This window comes from Perca fluviatilis, chromosome 6 (genome assembly GCF_010015445.1).
Source record: "Perca fluviatilis chromosome 6, GENO_Pfluv_1.0, whole genome shotgun sequence".
Taxonomy (NCBI): domain Eukaryota; kingdom Metazoa; phylum Chordata; class Actinopteri; order Perciformes; family Percidae; genus Perca; species Perca fluviatilis.
The window spans coordinates 4,310,105-4,328,355 of record NC_053117.1 but is presented as its reverse complement, the minus strand read 5'-3'; the positions used below and the strand labels follow the sequence as shown (position 1 = coordinate 4,328,355).

The window sequence follows — 18,251 nt, the reverse complement described above, 5'->3', positions numbered from 1 at the left end:
AATTGATCCCTATTCCTTCAACAGCAATCCAACAAGTTGGTAATTGATGGGTAGATGTTGAAAATCCTAATAATAAATAATAACCCCTGTTTGAAGATCAGTTAATAAATCAAACACTTTTTGGTGACCAAGAAACAGTGATCCACAGCAATGTCTATGCTACACTAAATTAAGATTTACACTACTCCACTATAAAATTCTCAATTCTCAAACTAAGACACAGAAAGCATACAGGGAGTTAAGCTACGGGATAGATATGGTATTGGTAACAAAAGGTTAAATATACTGTATAAGATAGTCACCATGGATAGAAAGCCAGATGCTTGCAGGTTGCTTTGGGGAAGTACATGAGGGAGGTTTGATCCTACATCTTTGGTCGGCACAAAAGGGAAAGAAATGGCGCTCTATTTAAAGGCAAACTGAGTAGCATTCTGGTACTAATGGCTTGTAAACACTAATTAGAAGAAGCGTAATACACCTTTAATAAATACACCAACACATCACGTGTGGAATCTCTACACTGGAGGTTGCGAGTGCAAAGTTGGCACAAGCCATTGAGTCACATTAGTCACATTTATGGGAAATATCTGCTGAGTGTGCAGTCACTACTGATTGGCTAATGAAGGGCATTGCCAGACGACATTACATTACATTGCCTCAAAACTTAAGCTAGATTCAACTCTATTTTGGACCTCCCTGCATTTTTTACCTGGCATTAACATGCCTCTCCACATACTAATGTTTAAAAATACAAAAAACGCCAAAATACACAGAGCTACGTATTGCTGGGATGTTGAGGACGAAGACAGCAAATGAGTACGTAGTTCCGCTCAGAGTTGAGTATGCGGTCCTTAATGTGGTCCAGACACATACACGTCCACACTGCTATAAGAATGTGAGCGATCGGAACTTAATGTGAGTGCGCTCACACCTGTACTTAGAGCTGTCCACTTATGATGGAATCACTGAGGATGGATGTTTTGCAAGGTGTAGTCTATATTGACGATGTTTCATTTCCGGGATTGTTGCGGTGCTGCTGGAAATTCCGCCATATGTCCCTATTTTCGGCCGGATGTCCGTTACCTTACTCTTTCTTTGTGTTGGCGTTCTAACCTCCGGTGGATTTATGAGGACTATGGTTAACTGCTCCTCAGATCTCTGCAGGGTAAATCCAGAAAGCTAGCTATGTTTCATTGGAACGGTGTGAAATGGTGTGCAACGGCTTTCAGTTATGTTTTCTCCCGTTTGGCTCTGCTTTATTGTCTGTGTCACAGGTAGTCCAGATCCATGATGTTCCACTTCCGGGATTGCTCCGGTTCCGCCAGAAATTCCGCAAGATTTCACTCTTTTCAGCCAGATGTCCGTCCCCTTCCTCTTTCTTTGTGTTGGCGTTCTAACCTCCAGTGGATTTGTGAGGACTATGGTTAACTGCTCCTCAGATCTCTGCAGGGTAAATCCAGACAGCTAGCTAGACTATCTGTCCAATCTGAGTTTTCTGTTGCACGACTAAAACTACTTTTGAACGTACACGTTCCACCAAAACCAGTTCCTAATCAAGGCTATTTAGCAGAGGCACCGTGGCTCCGTACGGAGTTTAGCGCCGCCCAAGACGATTGTGATTGGTTTAAAGAAATGCCAATAAACCAGAGCATGTTTTTCTCCCATCCCTGAATGCTGTGTGGACCAGCCAGACCTTCCTTCGCAGCGCTGTGGAGGAAGGTCTGGCAATGCAAGACTATGCCAGGTGTGAACAGGGCCTCTGTCTCTGCATCAGGAACCCTGCTACTTAAAAAGATCAAATGTGTAGTCCTAAGGTTAATGAACAACGGGATCACACTGATGCTGAATGACCTATACCTCGAGAATAATAAGACATCATTCTAAGCCAAGGTCCTACCTGAAACTGGTCTCTTGATTTCCAAGGACAATGTGATGGGAAGGTTGTGCATGAGCTCACAGATTTCGAGGTAAGAAGACGAGCGCACCGACTTTTCCCCAATTTTTACAATCTCATCTCCACGACACAGCTTGCCGGTAGATTCCTGGATGTTCAATTAAACAAAGAAGAGATCAAATTGAGATTTTCCCCTTAGCGACAGAATCACAAGCCACAAATACCAAAAAAAGCCAAATTATATTTTTTTTACTTTCTTTATATAACTCAAACAGAGAGGTTTGCCATCATTTCTGAAGTATCCATTCACTGCGGGAATTTTTGGGTCTTTGTTAATTAGAGTGTGTTCTAGACCTACTCGAGCTGTAAAGTGTCCTGAGAAAGCTCCTGTTGTGATTTGACACTATGAATACATTGATATTGATATTGAATTGAATTTATATTAGGCTGATATGAGGATAAAACCAATCAGACATACCTTTTCTGCCGCACCTCCAGGCTTTAGCCCAGCAACGACAACTTTCAGAGGGGATGACATAATCTCCAGGTCGAGACCAAAGGACTCATCCTCGCTTCTCTTCAGGGTCACAGTGTCGATGGTACAAACACCCACAAGCTCACTGGCATCTCCCTTCTTACAGTGCTGATGGGGTACCAACCCACCCGCAGGCTTGGGGTTTCTCCCACACGGTGTGACAAGGGAAGGGGGCTGGGATGGGCCCGAGCCTGGAGAGGGCTCATCCACTTTGGGCTTTTGCTGTTGGGGCAAGTTTGGTGCTTCAATGCTCATCATACTTTTGACCCGTGTCACTGCTTTATGCTCAAGCTTGGGGGAGCGCTTTGACTCCAACTGTCCATCATCTTGGTTTGTATAGTTCTCACTATTGATGGTCAAATTACTGGGCCCGGAGCCCATACTGCTTGACCCTCCTGCGTTGCGAATAGGCATGAAGGGTGACTTTGAACCAGGTGACTCTGACTTACCTTCCTCACACTGTGAGAAACTACCATAGAGTGGTGTTGTCACATCGTCGCTTCCACACCTCTGCAAATCCCTACCATCGTCACGGTTTCCATTTATATCTAACGACGATGTAGCACTTACAACTGCTGAACCACTTTTGGACATTTCGGATGCTTGGGCATCACTGAAGTTGACAGAGTCAGATTTTGTTGGGCTGTGGAAGAGCCTGGTGTTCCTAGCGTTGTCGGAGTTCTCGCCATCGCTGAGCTCATCCTCGAAGCACATGAGGCGGCGCTGACGGAGCAGTGGGCTTCGCACAGAGGTGGGGCTGGAGACAGCGATGGGCTGGCACACTGCCTCTGCATGGTGACTGAGAGGAACAGGGATCTTGTCTTGCGATGTGTTGTACACAGGGTCACTCGCCACTTCTGTTACAGAGGTGAATGCTGAAAATAAGGTGCAGGTTACAAAAATGAACAGGTTAACAAATTAACATTACCAAATAAAACATACAAAGATGACACGGTACCAAAAAGCATTAAAGCTTTTTTAAATTGTGGGCCCCTATTCCCAGATGGGGGTTTAAATTACATCAAGAGTAGACCCTAGTCTAGGACAGTTAACCTTAAAATTGGCTTTCTGAAACACATTAAATTTGGATCGGTGCCCATTTTGGGATTTACCATACAAACGTTAACAAGCATGAGAAAAACATGGTCAAATATAGAGCTGCACGATATGAGGAAAATATGCGATAATGTTAAATACCGCAATAGCAATATTACATGATCTATCCATCTATCCATCTATCTATCTAGAATACCTGCCCAGGGAACCAGTCCGAAAACCTTTCCATGGCATTTAAATGGGTGAAGTTGTTACCGTGTGGCTGTGATGAGTTGTCATCCATGGAAGTACTGTAGCTCTGCTGGTGGAGTGCCTCTTCACTGTTGGAGCCCATCAGAATGGATTCAGACAAGAAGGAGTGGCTGGAAGAGTCCTGGGAGAAGTACTGAGATAACTCCGTCTCTGAACTCAGAGACCCCTGCTACAGAGGTGGGAACATGAGAGAAGAGCAAATCAAGGGAAAGGATGAAAAGCAACCACACCACACACATTTTTTAAAGTGCAGTAGTTCTCCCCAATAAGCCATGTAAACGTACATTTGTGGACAAACAGCCAATGAAAATGAACTGCCGAAGTTAAAATATGCAGCTAAGCAGAGGTGGGACCAAGTCACCGTCTTGCAAGTCTTTGCACTGACGTCCCAAGTCAAGTCACAAGTCAAGACTAACAAGTCCCAAGTCAAGTCCAAAGTCCAAAACTCTGTATTTTGAGTCCTACACAAGTCATAATGCAATATTCACCAAATCTAAACAACAGAGTAATACATTAAGTTTACACAAAGCATGAATGCCTCAAATGTGTATTTATATATCAAGTGAAACTGAATTCTAATAACACACAATAGCACTTTCATACTTTTCATGTGTTATGCCTAAATAAATTAAAAAGATACATTTAAAAGAAAAAAAACGGACTTTATGGATAAATTATCTGTGTGCATGTGTGTGAGAGAGAACATAACCGTTTGCATAAACAGTTTTCTCGAAAGTCATCAAATTTGTGACTTGAGTCGGACTCGAGTCCAAGTCACGTGACTCGAGTCCACACCTCTGCAGATATAGGTATCTGACCCAGTCCCTGGGTTTTACTGTATTACAGTCCAGATCCACTTTTGCAACACAACTGAACCGTGGTGTCGCGACGTAATACATCCATGGTTGATGCTCCAAGCCCTTGACCGGCAGCTGATTGGACGAGCGCGTCACGTGGGTCTGGCTACTCCCCAATTTCAAAACGACAGTATGGCGGCTCGTTCGGAATACGATCTCGTATTTTACGAAAATAGTTCACCGAAACATGTTTCTGAAAACATTTTAAGCGAGAAATATTTTTTCAAATGTAGCGCCGCCTTCCCGGGATTCTTTGCAGGCGTGTTAAAGTTGTTTGACGTCACCCATAGGAATAAAGTGGAGCGCGGCGCGACAGAAGCGTTGCACGGCCAGGTGGATCTGTACGGTTATACTGATAAACAGTTGTCGATGGTAAAACAGCAAGGAACACTGCATTGTACCATCAAAAGGCAGGGAAGAAGATATGGCATCAGGTTTATGTCATATCTCGCGAGCGCATAAAACATGCTCCCACAAGCAAATTATATAATTTCACACACACAGATATTACTATTTTTTATTGAACGTGATGATTAGGGTTGGGCATCGTTTTGATTGTAACAATTCTGATTCCAATTCTTCCTTTCGATTCCAGTTCTTATCGATTCTCGATTCCAATTCTATGAGGGGTGAAGTCGAAACGGGTCACATGCTTATTTTCAAGAGGAACATTTTATTTTAATTCAATGGTGATTTACAGTTTTAACAGTTCTTTTTCTACCTTAAAATAAGCCACACTAGACAGCCGCTTACTGTGCTCTATGGCTGCAACACAACAAGCCCCTGGCTGCTACAAAAACCCAAACTTGCGCGTGTTAAATTTGGAACCGATGATCGGATTTGAAACCAAATCTTCCAGACTATTCCAAACGATTCCAAATTGGAACTGGCTCTAGATGCCCAATCCTAGTGATGATGGATGGATATTTGGGATTCATAGAACAGGGAAGCATATTAGCATGTCCACTTGTCTGGTTAATACAAATGCAGGTACTGGTTTTAATTTCAGAACAGATAGGACTGGACATATGGTTTCAGAAAAATCTTTTTGTGTACCGGTCAAAAGATGGGCGCTGCTTGGTTTTGGCTCGACTTGGTCACAAACTCTCATTTTACAGCTAAACACTAAAATATGTTTTTGATGTGAGAAATATGCAATGCAGTAACAGAATCCTTTTTTCATATTTGATCAGCGCTACCTAGTCTGACAGTTTAATCAGATTTCACCAGCAATCATTAGCCAAAATGCTCAGATTTTCTCTTAATCGGTAAATGGCTTATGCAATAAACGCTGATGGCAATGTTATTTGCAGAATAAATAATAAATTGTGATTACGTTTAAGGTCATTTTATGGTTGCAACCCGCCATAAAACAAAGAAGAAATTTAAGGTAATTTCCGCTTTCTCTGCAGAGATGGTGGGTGTCAACAAAGACATATACATTTAATTTACGAGCAAAATATAACGGCTATTTTAGATCTGCATCTGCATCATCATAGTGATGTTGTGATAGCGTTGTTGTTGTCCGATTATAGTTTGATTTGTCGCTATCAGCTGGCACATAAGCAAACACAGCAAAGCACATAAGCAAACTTTGTTCACAAATGTTAGCTTTAATGTTGTGCAATTCAGTGGAAACACCGGTTAGAATCATTTCATTATCAAATGATAGACAGGACCACTGAAGATATATTAAAGCTAATTTTACTCAAGAACCAAAGAGGAGGCCTTCTCCTCACTACAGAATAGTACAGACAATGACCTAACAAAAAGCTCTCTACAGCTGCTTTTTATATAAATGTGATCATCATGATACGCAGTAGACGTCGTCAATTGTTATCTTGTCAGAGTCGATGACATCTCCCCTCTCTGGTCTGGGAGGACATGTATGTCCTCAGGAACACACCGTGCTCAGACAAGGACACGAAATGGCTCCATGTTATCTTGTTTAGAATATTCAGTATATTATTCTATGCAAACAGTTTAATAATAACAAGAGGGAAAGTATGTAAATCAAAATTTCCCTAACAACACCTTACAAGGTCTCTAATCTATTCGATAAACCAATTTGTGTGACGTCATTACGCACAGGTTTTTATTCGCTTAAAAGCCGTTGGATGGAAACACTTTCACCGGCTTTACTCACATGAATGTTTTTAGCGAACTTCAGATCATTCGATTGACAAGTAGATTGAAACTATTGACACTGCGTTAGAGACTCCTTGGCTCTGATTGGCGGTTTTCATTATGCCATTAGCAGCACCAGGAGGAGGCAGAGGAACATGATTGTTTCACAGATTTTCACAGATTATAGTTTTTTATAAAAGTAACCAACTGGAGGTTTGAGAAGAATGAAACTGAACCTAGCAATGTGTGTGTACAAACTAATACATGAATATTGAATGAAAACATACTCTACTGGCAGGCTCAAGGAATCTCTTCATGGTCCAGCTGAGAGTGGGGGAGCCGTCTCCCTGCCTGTCCTTCATCGCTGGGGAGGGGCTCTTACAGGACACACCTACAGGTTACAATTATCACAGATAGGATAAGATACCCAGAACATCTGATCCATGCTGCTGAACTTCCTTTAACCCTTAGATGTTAAAGGTCCCATGGCATGAAAATTTCACTTTATGAGTTTTTTTAACATTAATATGCGTTCCCCCAGCCTGCCTATGGTCCCCCAGTGGCTAGAAATGGTGATAGGTGTAAACCGAGGCCTGGGTATCCTGCTCTGCCTTTGAGGAAATGAAAGCTCAGATGGGCCGATCTGGAATCTCCTCCTTATGAGGTCATAAGGAGCAAGGTTACCCTCCCTTCTTTGCCTGCCTTGCCAGAGAGAACTTCAACCCAACCCCCCCCCCCCCCTCCCCCGATACAGTATTTGGGGCCACTAAGGCCTATATATAAAGAGACTTCAGATACAGTATTAGGGGACCACTAAGGCCTATATAAAAAGAGACTTCAGATACAGTATTAGGGGACCACTAAGGTCTATAAAAAGAGACTTCAGATACAGTATTAGGGGACCACTAAGGTCTATATAAAAGAGACTTCAGATACAGTATTAGGGGACCACTAAGGTCTATATAAAAGAGACTTCAGATACAGTATTAGGGGACCACTAAGGTCTATATAAAAGAGACTTCAGATACAGCATTAGGGGGACCACTAAGGTCTATATAAAAGAGACTTCAGATACAGTATTAGGGGACCACTAAGGCCTATATAAAAGAGACTTCAGATACAGTATTAGGGGACCACTAAGGTCTATAAATATAAAAGAGACTTAAGATACAGTATTAGGGGACCACTAAGGTCTATATAAAAGAGACTTCAGATACAGTATTAGGGGACCACTAAGGTCTATATAAAAGAGACTTCAGATACAGTATTAGGGGACCACTAAGGTCTATATAAAAGAGACTTCAGATACAGTATTAGGGGACCACTATATAAAAGCATCCAAAGAGCACCATGTCATAGGACCTTTAAACTTCATCTGTAAAATGTCTAAGGGTGTTTTCACACTATAGTATATAGCTTTATACAGTATAGCTCTGCTCCCAATCAGCTGATTAGTTTTTAAACTTGGAGCAATTTCCCCCCCGGTTCGGTTTCGTTTCACACAAAAATCCAAGCGTACCAAAATCCAAGCGTACCAAAATCCGTCATTACAAACCATGCCAGAACGCTCACTCCGCTTATTGGTCAGATGTGTCTGGGGCGGGAGCAATACAGGAAGAAGGTCCTGTGTTCTGGGGCACGTTCAATCTCAAAACAGTGTGCACTGGGTTGAACGACATGTTTCCTTGGTACGGTGTGAAATGCTGTGCAACGGCTTTGAGTTTTCTCCCGTTTGGCTCTGCTTTATTGGCTGTGTCACAGGTATTCTATATCCACGACATTCCACTTCCGGGATTGCTCCGATTCCGCCAGAAATTCTGCAAGATTTCACTCTTTTCGGCCGGATGTCTGTCCTTATCCTCTTCCTTTGCGTTGGCGTTCTAACCTCCGGCTGATTTCTGAGGACTATGGTTAACTGCTCCTCAGATCTCTGCAGGGTAAATCCAGACAGCTAGCTAGACTATCTGTCCAATCTGAGTTTTCTGTTGCACGACTAAAACTACTTTTAAACGTACACATGTTCCACCAAAACAAGTTGTTCAACGCACCCCTGTTTCAGTTTAAATAAATGTGTTGCTACATTTTGTCGGGTCTGAACGTGGCGCTGGACTTTTAGCGTGCATCGAGTTTGATTGCTGCATTCCCGCCTGCCCAAACAAACCGCACCAAGGGGGAACCCAACTCTAGTGTGATTCAACCAAACTAAACGAGGGAGGTGTGAAAGTGCCCTAAGGTAACCTGTAAAATGATCGCAGTGCAGGAGTAGATACAAGAAGAGGAAAAGACAAATGCCAGTGTAGGTAAAGGTATCAGACCTTGGGAGTGAGAGGATTGTCTGTTTTTGCTCATTTTGTCCCTGTGTGTGGATCGAGCTATCATGTGATCCATCTCCTGTTCTGATACCTGAGGAAGATAAGGAGATGAAAGAGTTTCATCACAAGGGGAACAACACCACGCTGGAAACGGCTAGAAATAAAACACAACAGGCATCATATGGAATGTTAAATAAAAAATGTATATAAAGAAAGGTATGAAAAGTAAAAACGGCACAGAATAAGAACATGCAGTAGTATGTATAAGTACCAATATTGCATGTGACAATATATAACACATACTGTATGTTGACACGACAATGACGGATGAGAGTTTGTGTCTTTGTTGCTGTGACGGGAACCCTCACTGGTTTGTCTTCTGCAAATATGGCCAACACTCTTGAAACAAAACCCCATTAAAGGCAGCAGTGTGCTTCAAATGAAGTGCATGTGAGCGTCTGAAAAATCCTTTCCGATATCACGAGGGGCTGTGCCCATCACACAATGTGACAGTCAGCGTGGGCTGTGAAAGTAAGTTCTATTTTTGTATTCTTCATTCAGGAAAATCTTAAACAAAGTGAAAGAACGCTCTATGGCCGGACCAAACTTTGACTTTGGCCAATCACCCCCATGGTGGCTGGCAGTACAGGTCATAAGCCCCGCTTAGGCATGTTAGGCAACTGGACATGGGCCAAATTAAAATATATCAAAGTACACGTCAAAGACATTTTTCCCAAAGATGTTTTTTGTCATTTTAGGAAGTTCTGATCACGCTGATGTTTGTTCATTTTTCTGATCAGTTTTGTTTTTATTAGTTATTTGATGCTAGAAAAACGGGTAGAAATGTCATAATTGAAACCTGTGATTGACTCGCATTTGGACGTGAGTACTGTATACAGTCCATCCCCCCCCCCCCCCACCACACACTATGAGGTGTGGTGACAGCTTCATGCTGTGGGGCTGATTCTCTGTAGCAGGAGCTGGAACGCTTGTGAAGATCGAGGGTCAAATGAACACAGCTAAAGTCTGACAGAAAACTGTTACCTGAAAATGGATTTGTTTTCCAGCAAGACAACAAGGCCAAACATAAAGCTACATCTAGACCAGACCTCAATTCAATATTTGTCACAGGATTTGAAAATTGCTGTTCACACAGACTCCTTCTGCATTTGGCACTTCTGCAGGGAAAAAAGGCTCCTGCACAGAGACAGACTGATGTTGAATATCTTAAAAGAGAATGGATCAATCTAGAGTTTGGCGATATGGAAAAATGATATTATGAATTCTATAATGAACTCTTTTTTTTTTACTGTTACCAACTTGATAATCATGCCCCTTGGGATAACTACAAACTCAGGCCTCCTATCTGTCCAACATCTCAACTTCAGTTTGGTTTAAATAACAGAGGTTCAGTGATATGGATATGGAATGCTCTTATTTTTAAGAAAGCTGTTAAATGTTTGCCTTTGCCTGTGCAATGTTATCCCTATGGAATGTCTTAATAAACAACCCATGTAATTCCTAATATTATTTTACTTTTTTGCATTCATACTCTGTTGATTCGATATTGGGTGTTATTTTAGTTTGGGCTTTTTTTCTCTTTTTTTTTTCTTCTTTTTTCTGAATTTTAGTTTATCTTTCTATTTTAATTGGATTATGCATTGGAGAGTGCCCAGATTAAGCTCTTGATTAAGCTTTTGCATCTCTCCATCAAATCTTGTATTGATTATGTGTATATTCATCTGTATTAGTAAACCAATTAACAAAAACAATTTAATAAAAAAAAAATATTTCACGATATTTTTGACCAAATATATCAATGTCGATATTGCGGTGATATTGTAGTGTTGACTATTGGTGCTTTAACAAAATATTAACACAATGAGAGTTTTGATAAATAATCACCAATAAAGTTGATATAATGACTAAGTGGGTAAAGGCAAATAATAAAACATCTAGAACAGTCTGGTAAGTCAGAAAAGTACATCACTTTACTGTAATGCAGCCTTTCAAACCAGGAAAAGACAACACTTCACGTCATATCACAATATTAGGATATCCAAACTTTAAGACGATATCTAGCCTCATGTATCTATGTCCATATAGTATGGATATGTTGCCCAGCCATAGATCAAACTATATAACCAGAGACAGACTTTCTCTCACCTTGGGGTTAGGATGCCTGCTGATGATGAGACTGACCGGTCCAGGGCCACATTCACTGAGGATGGCGTAGGCCTCGCTGAGAGCAGCATGACGCAGACTGACCGAGTCCACCTCCAGGATCTGATCTCCACGGCTGCATGCATAAAACACATTTAAAAATGAATATGAAATAAAGAAACAATAAATAAAGAAACAATAGCACATACATATTACTATATAACATTAAGAAAGAAAGAATGAGGCTGTATGGATTAGAGCAGGATGTGCAAACAAACATGTATGTTAATTGCAAGTTGTACAGAATACAGAATGCAGCATCAAGACTTTTGTCTAATACCAACAGGAGATCGCACATTACTCCTGTGCTTAAGGCTCTTCTCTGGCTACCAATTGGTTTTAGAGTGCATTTTAAAATTTTAACCATTACCTATAGAGCCTTACACGGCCAAGCTCCCTCTTACATCCAGGATCTATTGCACACACACACTTCTGGTCGCTCTCTGAGTTCTTCGAGTCAAGACCTTTTAACTGTTCCCAGAACACGTTTTAAAACAAGAGGTGATCGTGCATTTTCTGTGGTGGCTCCAAGGCTCTGGAACTCTCTCCCTTTAGCCCTGAGAGCCTTGGACTCTGTTGAAACTTTTAGGAAACACCTAAAGACACATCTTTTTAGACAAGCATTTAGCAATATGGCTTTGTATTGTATTTTATTTGTTGTTGTTTCTTTTATTTGTTCCTTCTGTAAAGCACTTTGTGACCCTGTTTGTCTGTGAAAGGTGCTATATAAATAAAGTTTACTTACTTACTTAACATTATAGGAACAATAAATGATGCATTAACACACTTTTCAATCACTGAGCTCATATGAAAGTGTGCTGCTCATTTGGTGTATTTGCATCAGTGCTACTACAGATTAGGGCTGCAGGGTATGAGGAAAATATGTGACATGCCATAATGTTGTTGAATATTGCGATAACGATATTACTCGTGATACATAAACAGAGATTCAAGTGTACTTCTAGTAGTACACTTAGTAGTTCTGCCTTTCTGCTGCTTTCGGTATTCTTCTACAATACAACACACTGCTTGTTGGATTTAAAACAACTAAAAGGAAATTGTTTCGAACATTCTTTTATGGACAAATTGAACATTATATTGAATATAAAAGGCTCCACAAAAAAAAAAAAAAGAATGACAGCTAGATTTAAAGTGCAGTTTTCTACTGATATTTTCTTTCAACTAACACAAAAAATCTTTTTTGTGTCTATCGCGATATGTCACAGCGTTTCGCGATGAATATCGTTGATATTGCGATGACGATAAAAAAAAAACGATGTATTGTGCAGCCCTACTACAGATTAGCTTCACCCGTGTCCATCAGTCCAACTCAAAGATGACCCTGAGGTTTTTACCTGAGCCTGCCGTCCATCTTGGCCACAGATCCCAGCGCCAGGCTGTGGATGTAGATGCCAGGAGCAGAGTTCTCCAGGGTCAGACAGCAAACTCCAATCCCAAGACCAACGCCAGGCTCTAAAGGAAATCCACATTTATTGTCAGAAAAGAAGTTAGCCATCACTGCACAAATAGCACAAGCATGACAGCTAGCCCAAATATGTAGGCTAATTCACAAGGAGATATTTTAACAAGGATACATTACACACAAGTAACGGGGCATGCTGTCCCGTTACTTTAGTTTTGGTCTGGGTCAGTGTTTCCTGGTCTTAGCCCCTTAGTTCCAAAGAAGAGAAATCTTTATTCTACATCTTACAATGATATTTTAGACAATAGTGTTCATCCGACTGTGTTGCAACAGTTTGTGTTTGTCCCTTTTCTGTTTTAACATGCCGAAGCTCCCGAGCACAAACACAGCTCCATAAAGAAATGATTTCTCAGTTTGGTGTGGAAGAACTTGACTGCACGCCGTATGCCTTCAGGATGAACTGGAACGCTGCCTTTGAGCCAGACCTGATCACCCAGCCTCAGTGTTTTTCACAGCTCCCGTCTTTACGTCTGTGATGGATTTTAGCTCTTTGCATCAGTGAACGTTGACTCAAACGGACTCTGCTGATTTTTTATTTTACAGGTTTCAGCAGTAATCCAGAATGATAAATCTGCAGAATTTAGTGGATTGTTTTTCGGCTCTGGGGTAAAATCTGTGGTAAATCGGTGTAATTTGGCGTCCGCAGATTCTGTGTGTCCTTGGTGATAAAGTTTGTTACTTTGACCCTAATAAAGTATATATGGAAAACAATATGACGCAAATTTACTCTGCTTCTACGTGTCTGAAAAAGATAGCATCAGGACATCTCCTATCAGGAAATGAAAACCAAGGGGTGGTATCTAAATATGTCTTGGGGTTCTCCATCAAGTCTGCCAACCTTTGTTAAGTGTGACCTCCATGATGATGCAGTCTTTTGGACCCGGCCCGGGGCCCCTGTGGCTGTCAGCCTCTTCAAGCCCTGAGGGGACAGGTGTTCCCCCGCTGGTGTTGGAGTTGGGTGAGCTGGAGCGGCTGAGCAGGGTGGGGGTTGGGCAGGGCGTCATGCTGGGACTGCGCAGACGGGTTCGTATTGTCAGTGTCACTACACCTTTTTTCAGTTGCTGTCGGAAGAATATAAATGAGGTTCAGCATTACGGAAGTAGAGGTGAAACTTGTTTTAGCTTTCTGACTGAGCTTCAGACAACTACAAAAAAATATGATTTTTCCAAAAAACAACTAAAAGAATGCTTTTTAAAGGGTAACTTCTGATTTTTCAAACTGGACCCTATTTTTCCATGCTTTTGTGTGTTAAGTGACGGATGGGAACAACAATGTTTCAAATTGGTCCAGTATTAGGCAAGACCGCTGCGGCGAAACAAGCTTCAATGAAACGTTAATGGGCAAATGCGGACATTCAGTTTGGTCCACTAAAAGTTCTGTTTTTACCACTGACAGGCTCAGATTATTATCCTAAGTGTCGGACAACATTATGGAAAGGATCCCTACAGAGATAGACCTTGTTGTTAATGAGTAATATCCTTTTAGTTTAACATGAAACAGCCCCGAAATCACCATCACCAAACTCCACCAGACTCCATGTAAATAATCACTACTTTTATCATCGTAAAACACGCTGCATTCGAAGTCAACAGAAACGAAATAAAACTACCAAAAGCCGTCTTGGTTCATCTTTCCACTGTTCCAACAATCACTACTCTGGTTTGGTTGAAATAAACCCTTAATTCACCCATTTACATGTGGAAATATGCTGGCTCTATACACGCTAAAAGTCCTGATTATTTACATGGAGTCTGGTAGGTTTGGTGATGGTGATTTAGTGGCTGTTTCTGGTTAAACAAAAAGATCTTACTCTTTAACAAAAAGGTCTATCTCTGTAGGGATCCTTTCCATAATGTTGTCAGACACTTAGAATAATAATCTGAGCCTGTCAGCGGCAAAAAAACGAGAGGACGAAATTGACAGTTATATTGCAGCCCGGTTCGTAGCTGCCAGTTACAGCGTTCACTCAATACTGGACCAATTTTTTGTTGTATTTATTAGACACCAATGGATGGGAAAATACGGTCCCTGTTAAAAAATAATGAAATTCCCCTTTAACAAGTCATTGGTCTCTTCACCAAAAACTGTGATCAAGTCAGTTTACTTGCTGGCACTGGGAACATAAAGACACTTAGTAAAATAAATTATTCAAAGACATTCTTTTGTCTGAAGGGAAACCTTTCTTCACAAACATTTTAGAAAGTGTAAACGTTTGACTTTCTTTAGCTTGTCATGTCTGATTTAACAATGTTCGATTGCAATCATGCCGTTGGAATCATGCAGTGTACCTTGAAGGTCTGGATGGCCTGTTGGTGTGTGAGTCCTTGGAGAGACTCTCCATTCACTTCCAGAATCTCATCTCCTACACAGAGAAGCATACAATTAGACTGAGACTGTAAAAGTAGATCACTGTTTCGCTCATACCATACACTTTACTTTCCACTAAACTCTCGAGTCAGTACCACAGAATGAAAAGGAATGGTTACCCTCTTTCAGCCGTCCATCGGCTGCTGCAGCTCCATGAGGGAAAATGGTTTTGACAAAAATCCCCATCTGACCACGTGCAGAGTCCTGCCCACCAACAATACTGAATCCTAGGCCCTGTAAAAGTTAGATCTCCATGAATGTCAGAAAGGACTTACAAAGACACAGTCGTCAGTGTTCACTGATTTTGTAAGAATATTATTTTTGGCATTTTGTTTTATAGTGGTGACACGAGAGAGAAGGGGACAACAACAAAAAAAATGCTGATAGCTGAATGGTAAGGCGCATACCACATAATCAAAAAGGCAAAAATGCCACAAAAGTATGTTACCAACCGTTTTGTTCATAAGTTTGCAAAATTAAATACATGTAATAAGAACCTTATTTTGGCAATAGTATGATGGTGCAGGTTACATTTGGTAAGAAAAGCATTTCACCAATATGTGACTACAAAGCAAACACATGATTATAGTAGAAGTTATTAAATCATGTGTCAGTATACATAAGAACCAGACTGTGGTTGTGCATGCACGCACACACGCACGCACGTTTCTTCATCTGCACAAACGCACAGTTTGTGCAGATGATGTAAAGACGATGTAAATTCGATGTAAATTCTGATATACAGTTTTTTACAGTCACTTTGGCACTAATTTCAGAACCTTGGATCAACTTACCTGGATACTGTAAAAAAAGGGTAAATACAGTATATATATATATATATATATATATATATATATATATATATATATATATATATATATATATATATATATATATATATATATATATACTGTATATATGTATATCTGCCTTTTGCTATGTCTTGTATTGTGCTATGGACCCTTTTTTTTGTCCTGAATAAAGAATATGATGATGATGATGATGATGATGATGATATATATATATATATATATATATATATATATATATATATATATATATATATATATATATATATGCACATACCACATTGGTCTGTAGTATTCTCTCTACTACTGCAGTACTTTTATAGGGATATATTTATATGTAGTACCATAATGAAACATGTATCACCTATTTTGTTCTACAATATTTAATGATTGTACGAACGATGACACAGTGAAACTATGGGTAGCTTGTGTGCGGGTGATCTAAAGTAACGTTTCAATGGTATTTCACAATCAATTTGTTTTTTGAACCAGTGATTGTGTAAGTGCAATATTTCTTTAAAGATATGAATGCACAATGCAATGTTTTGAACATTGGACAGCCTGTGTTACAAGTGATGACCGTTTTGAGTTTTGTGTCTAGAGTTTTGAAAAATGACATTAAGGTTCTGAAATGATTGTAAGTGATTGTAAAAAACTGTAAAAGAGGTTATTCAAATCTCAAGTGTTACAGGTAAAAGTTCATTCCTAACATATAAATAGCAGTTTGGCAAAAAATAAAAGCATGCACAAGGTGCACTAACCTTTGTTGCACAGATATACCTGTAGTACTAGATTCTCTGAGCTTTATTCATGCATACTGTATGTACTGTGTCAGAGGAGTGCACTCACCTTGCCCTGGCCTTTCATCAGCACTATACTGGAGATAATGGATGGCTGTGCCAGTCGCCATGGAGACTCCACTTGAATGGTGCTCAGGGAGCGGGTTGATTTCTTAATTATCTGATACTCCTAAAAAGGGATATTAATACAAAAAGCAAAAACAGTCACACAAATTCATCTGGTAGAAACAACGTAGTTTTGTATACAGTAATGAGATTGTTCCTCTCTATTCGCTGAGTTCCTTTTTACTCTTTTTTGGATTATTCCCTCATACTTCAGGACAGCTGTGTGTTCCTGTCTTTTCCCCTGTAGTGTTGATGCTGTGGCCTCTGGTACAAACTGTGTTAATCGATGACTTAACCTAACTGAGCTCCTCTGTCCTCTCTCTTTACATCTGTGTGCATTCATGTCCCAGAAATGCTTGTTACTAACTTATCTGAGGGGTGCTCATTCCATGGAGTCTTTATGTTTTCTCGCCGCGCAGTTTTCCTTGGATTCGGGTGGCACCTAAATCATGGTTGCAGCTGCCGCGATGGTCCCACTCGGTGCCCTGCTTTGCCCTACTATGCCCTGCTACGTTCTGCTACGCCCTGCTATGCCCTGCTACGCCCTGCTACGCCCTGCTACGGCCTGCAGTGACCTGCTACGGCCTGCTATGCCCTGCTATGCCCTGCTACGGCCTGCAGTGACATGCTACGACCTGCTACGCCCTGCTATGGCCTGCAGTGACCTGCTACGTTCTGCTATGCCCTGCTACGCCCTGCTACGCCCTGCTACGCCCTGCTACGGCCTGCAGTGACCTGCTACGGCCTGCTATGCCCTGCTACGGCCTGCAGTGACATGCTACGACCTGCTACGCCCTGCAGTGACCTGCTACGTTCTGCTATGCCCTGCTACGCCCTGCTACGGCCTGCAGTGACCTGCTACGGCCTGCTATGCCCTGCTACGCCCTGCTACGGCCTGCTACGGCCTGCAGTGACCTGCTACGGCCTGCTATGCCCTGCTACGGCCTGCAGTGCCCTGCTACGCCCTACAGTGCCCTGCTGTGCCCTGAACTACTACAATTACTATTTCTAGTCATAGTTCCATTATCTTTACTGTTACTATAATTGCCACAACCGGCACCATCAGACACTGCCCACCAAGAGCCTGGGTCTGTCCGAGGTTTCTCCCTAAAAGGAAGTTTTTCCTCACCACTGTCGCACTAAATGCTTGCTCTTGGGGGAATTACTGGAATTGTTGGGTCCCTGTATATTATAGAGTGTGGTCTAGACCTACTCAATCTGTTAAGTCTTGAGATAATTCTTGTTATGATTTGATACTATAAGTAAATTGAATTGAATAACCACAGCCAGTGAGAGGCTGTGGTTCTAAATGTTGTAACCTTCTATTTCATTTTCTAGTCCACAGCAAATTCCTAGTAAGTGCTAGTTACCTGGCAATACATCTCTTCTTATTCAGATTTTCTCAATGAAGCTCTCATTAACACAGCAGTG

General features: G+C 41.2%; 1 protein-coding gene across 3 annotated transcripts in view; it reads right to left on the bottom strand.

Annotated features, from left to right (window-relative positions):
• Positions 1–18,251, bottom strand: part of pdzd2 (PDZ domain containing 2) — a 72,167-nt gene that overhangs the window by 15,315 nt on the left and 38,601 nt on the right. For 2 of the 3 annotated variants that reach the window (XM_039803329.1, XM_039803331.1), the window contains exons 10-20: positions 16,765–16,884; positions 15,226–15,340; positions 15,028–15,101; positions 13,578–13,800; positions 12,612–12,729; positions 11,200–11,332; positions 9,037–9,124; positions 7,009–7,112; positions 3,741–3,906; positions 2,373–3,304; positions 1,898–2,042 (exon numbers count right to left, since the gene is read on the bottom strand). In XM_039803329.1, the coding sequence (XP_039659263.1) occupies positions 1,898–2,042; positions 2,373–3,304; positions 3,741–3,906; positions 7,009–7,112; positions 9,037–9,124; positions 11,200–11,332; positions 12,612–12,729; positions 13,578–13,800; positions 15,028–15,101; positions 15,226–15,340; positions 16,765–16,884 (2,218 nt within the window). The remainder of the gene's footprint in view (positions 1–1,897; positions 2,043–2,372; positions 3,305–3,740; positions 3,907–7,008; positions 7,113–9,036; positions 9,125–11,199; positions 11,333–12,611; positions 12,730–13,577; positions 13,801–15,027; positions 15,102–15,225; positions 15,341–16,764; positions 16,885–18,251) is intronic. The other variant, XM_039803330.1, reaches the window with a different exon arrangement.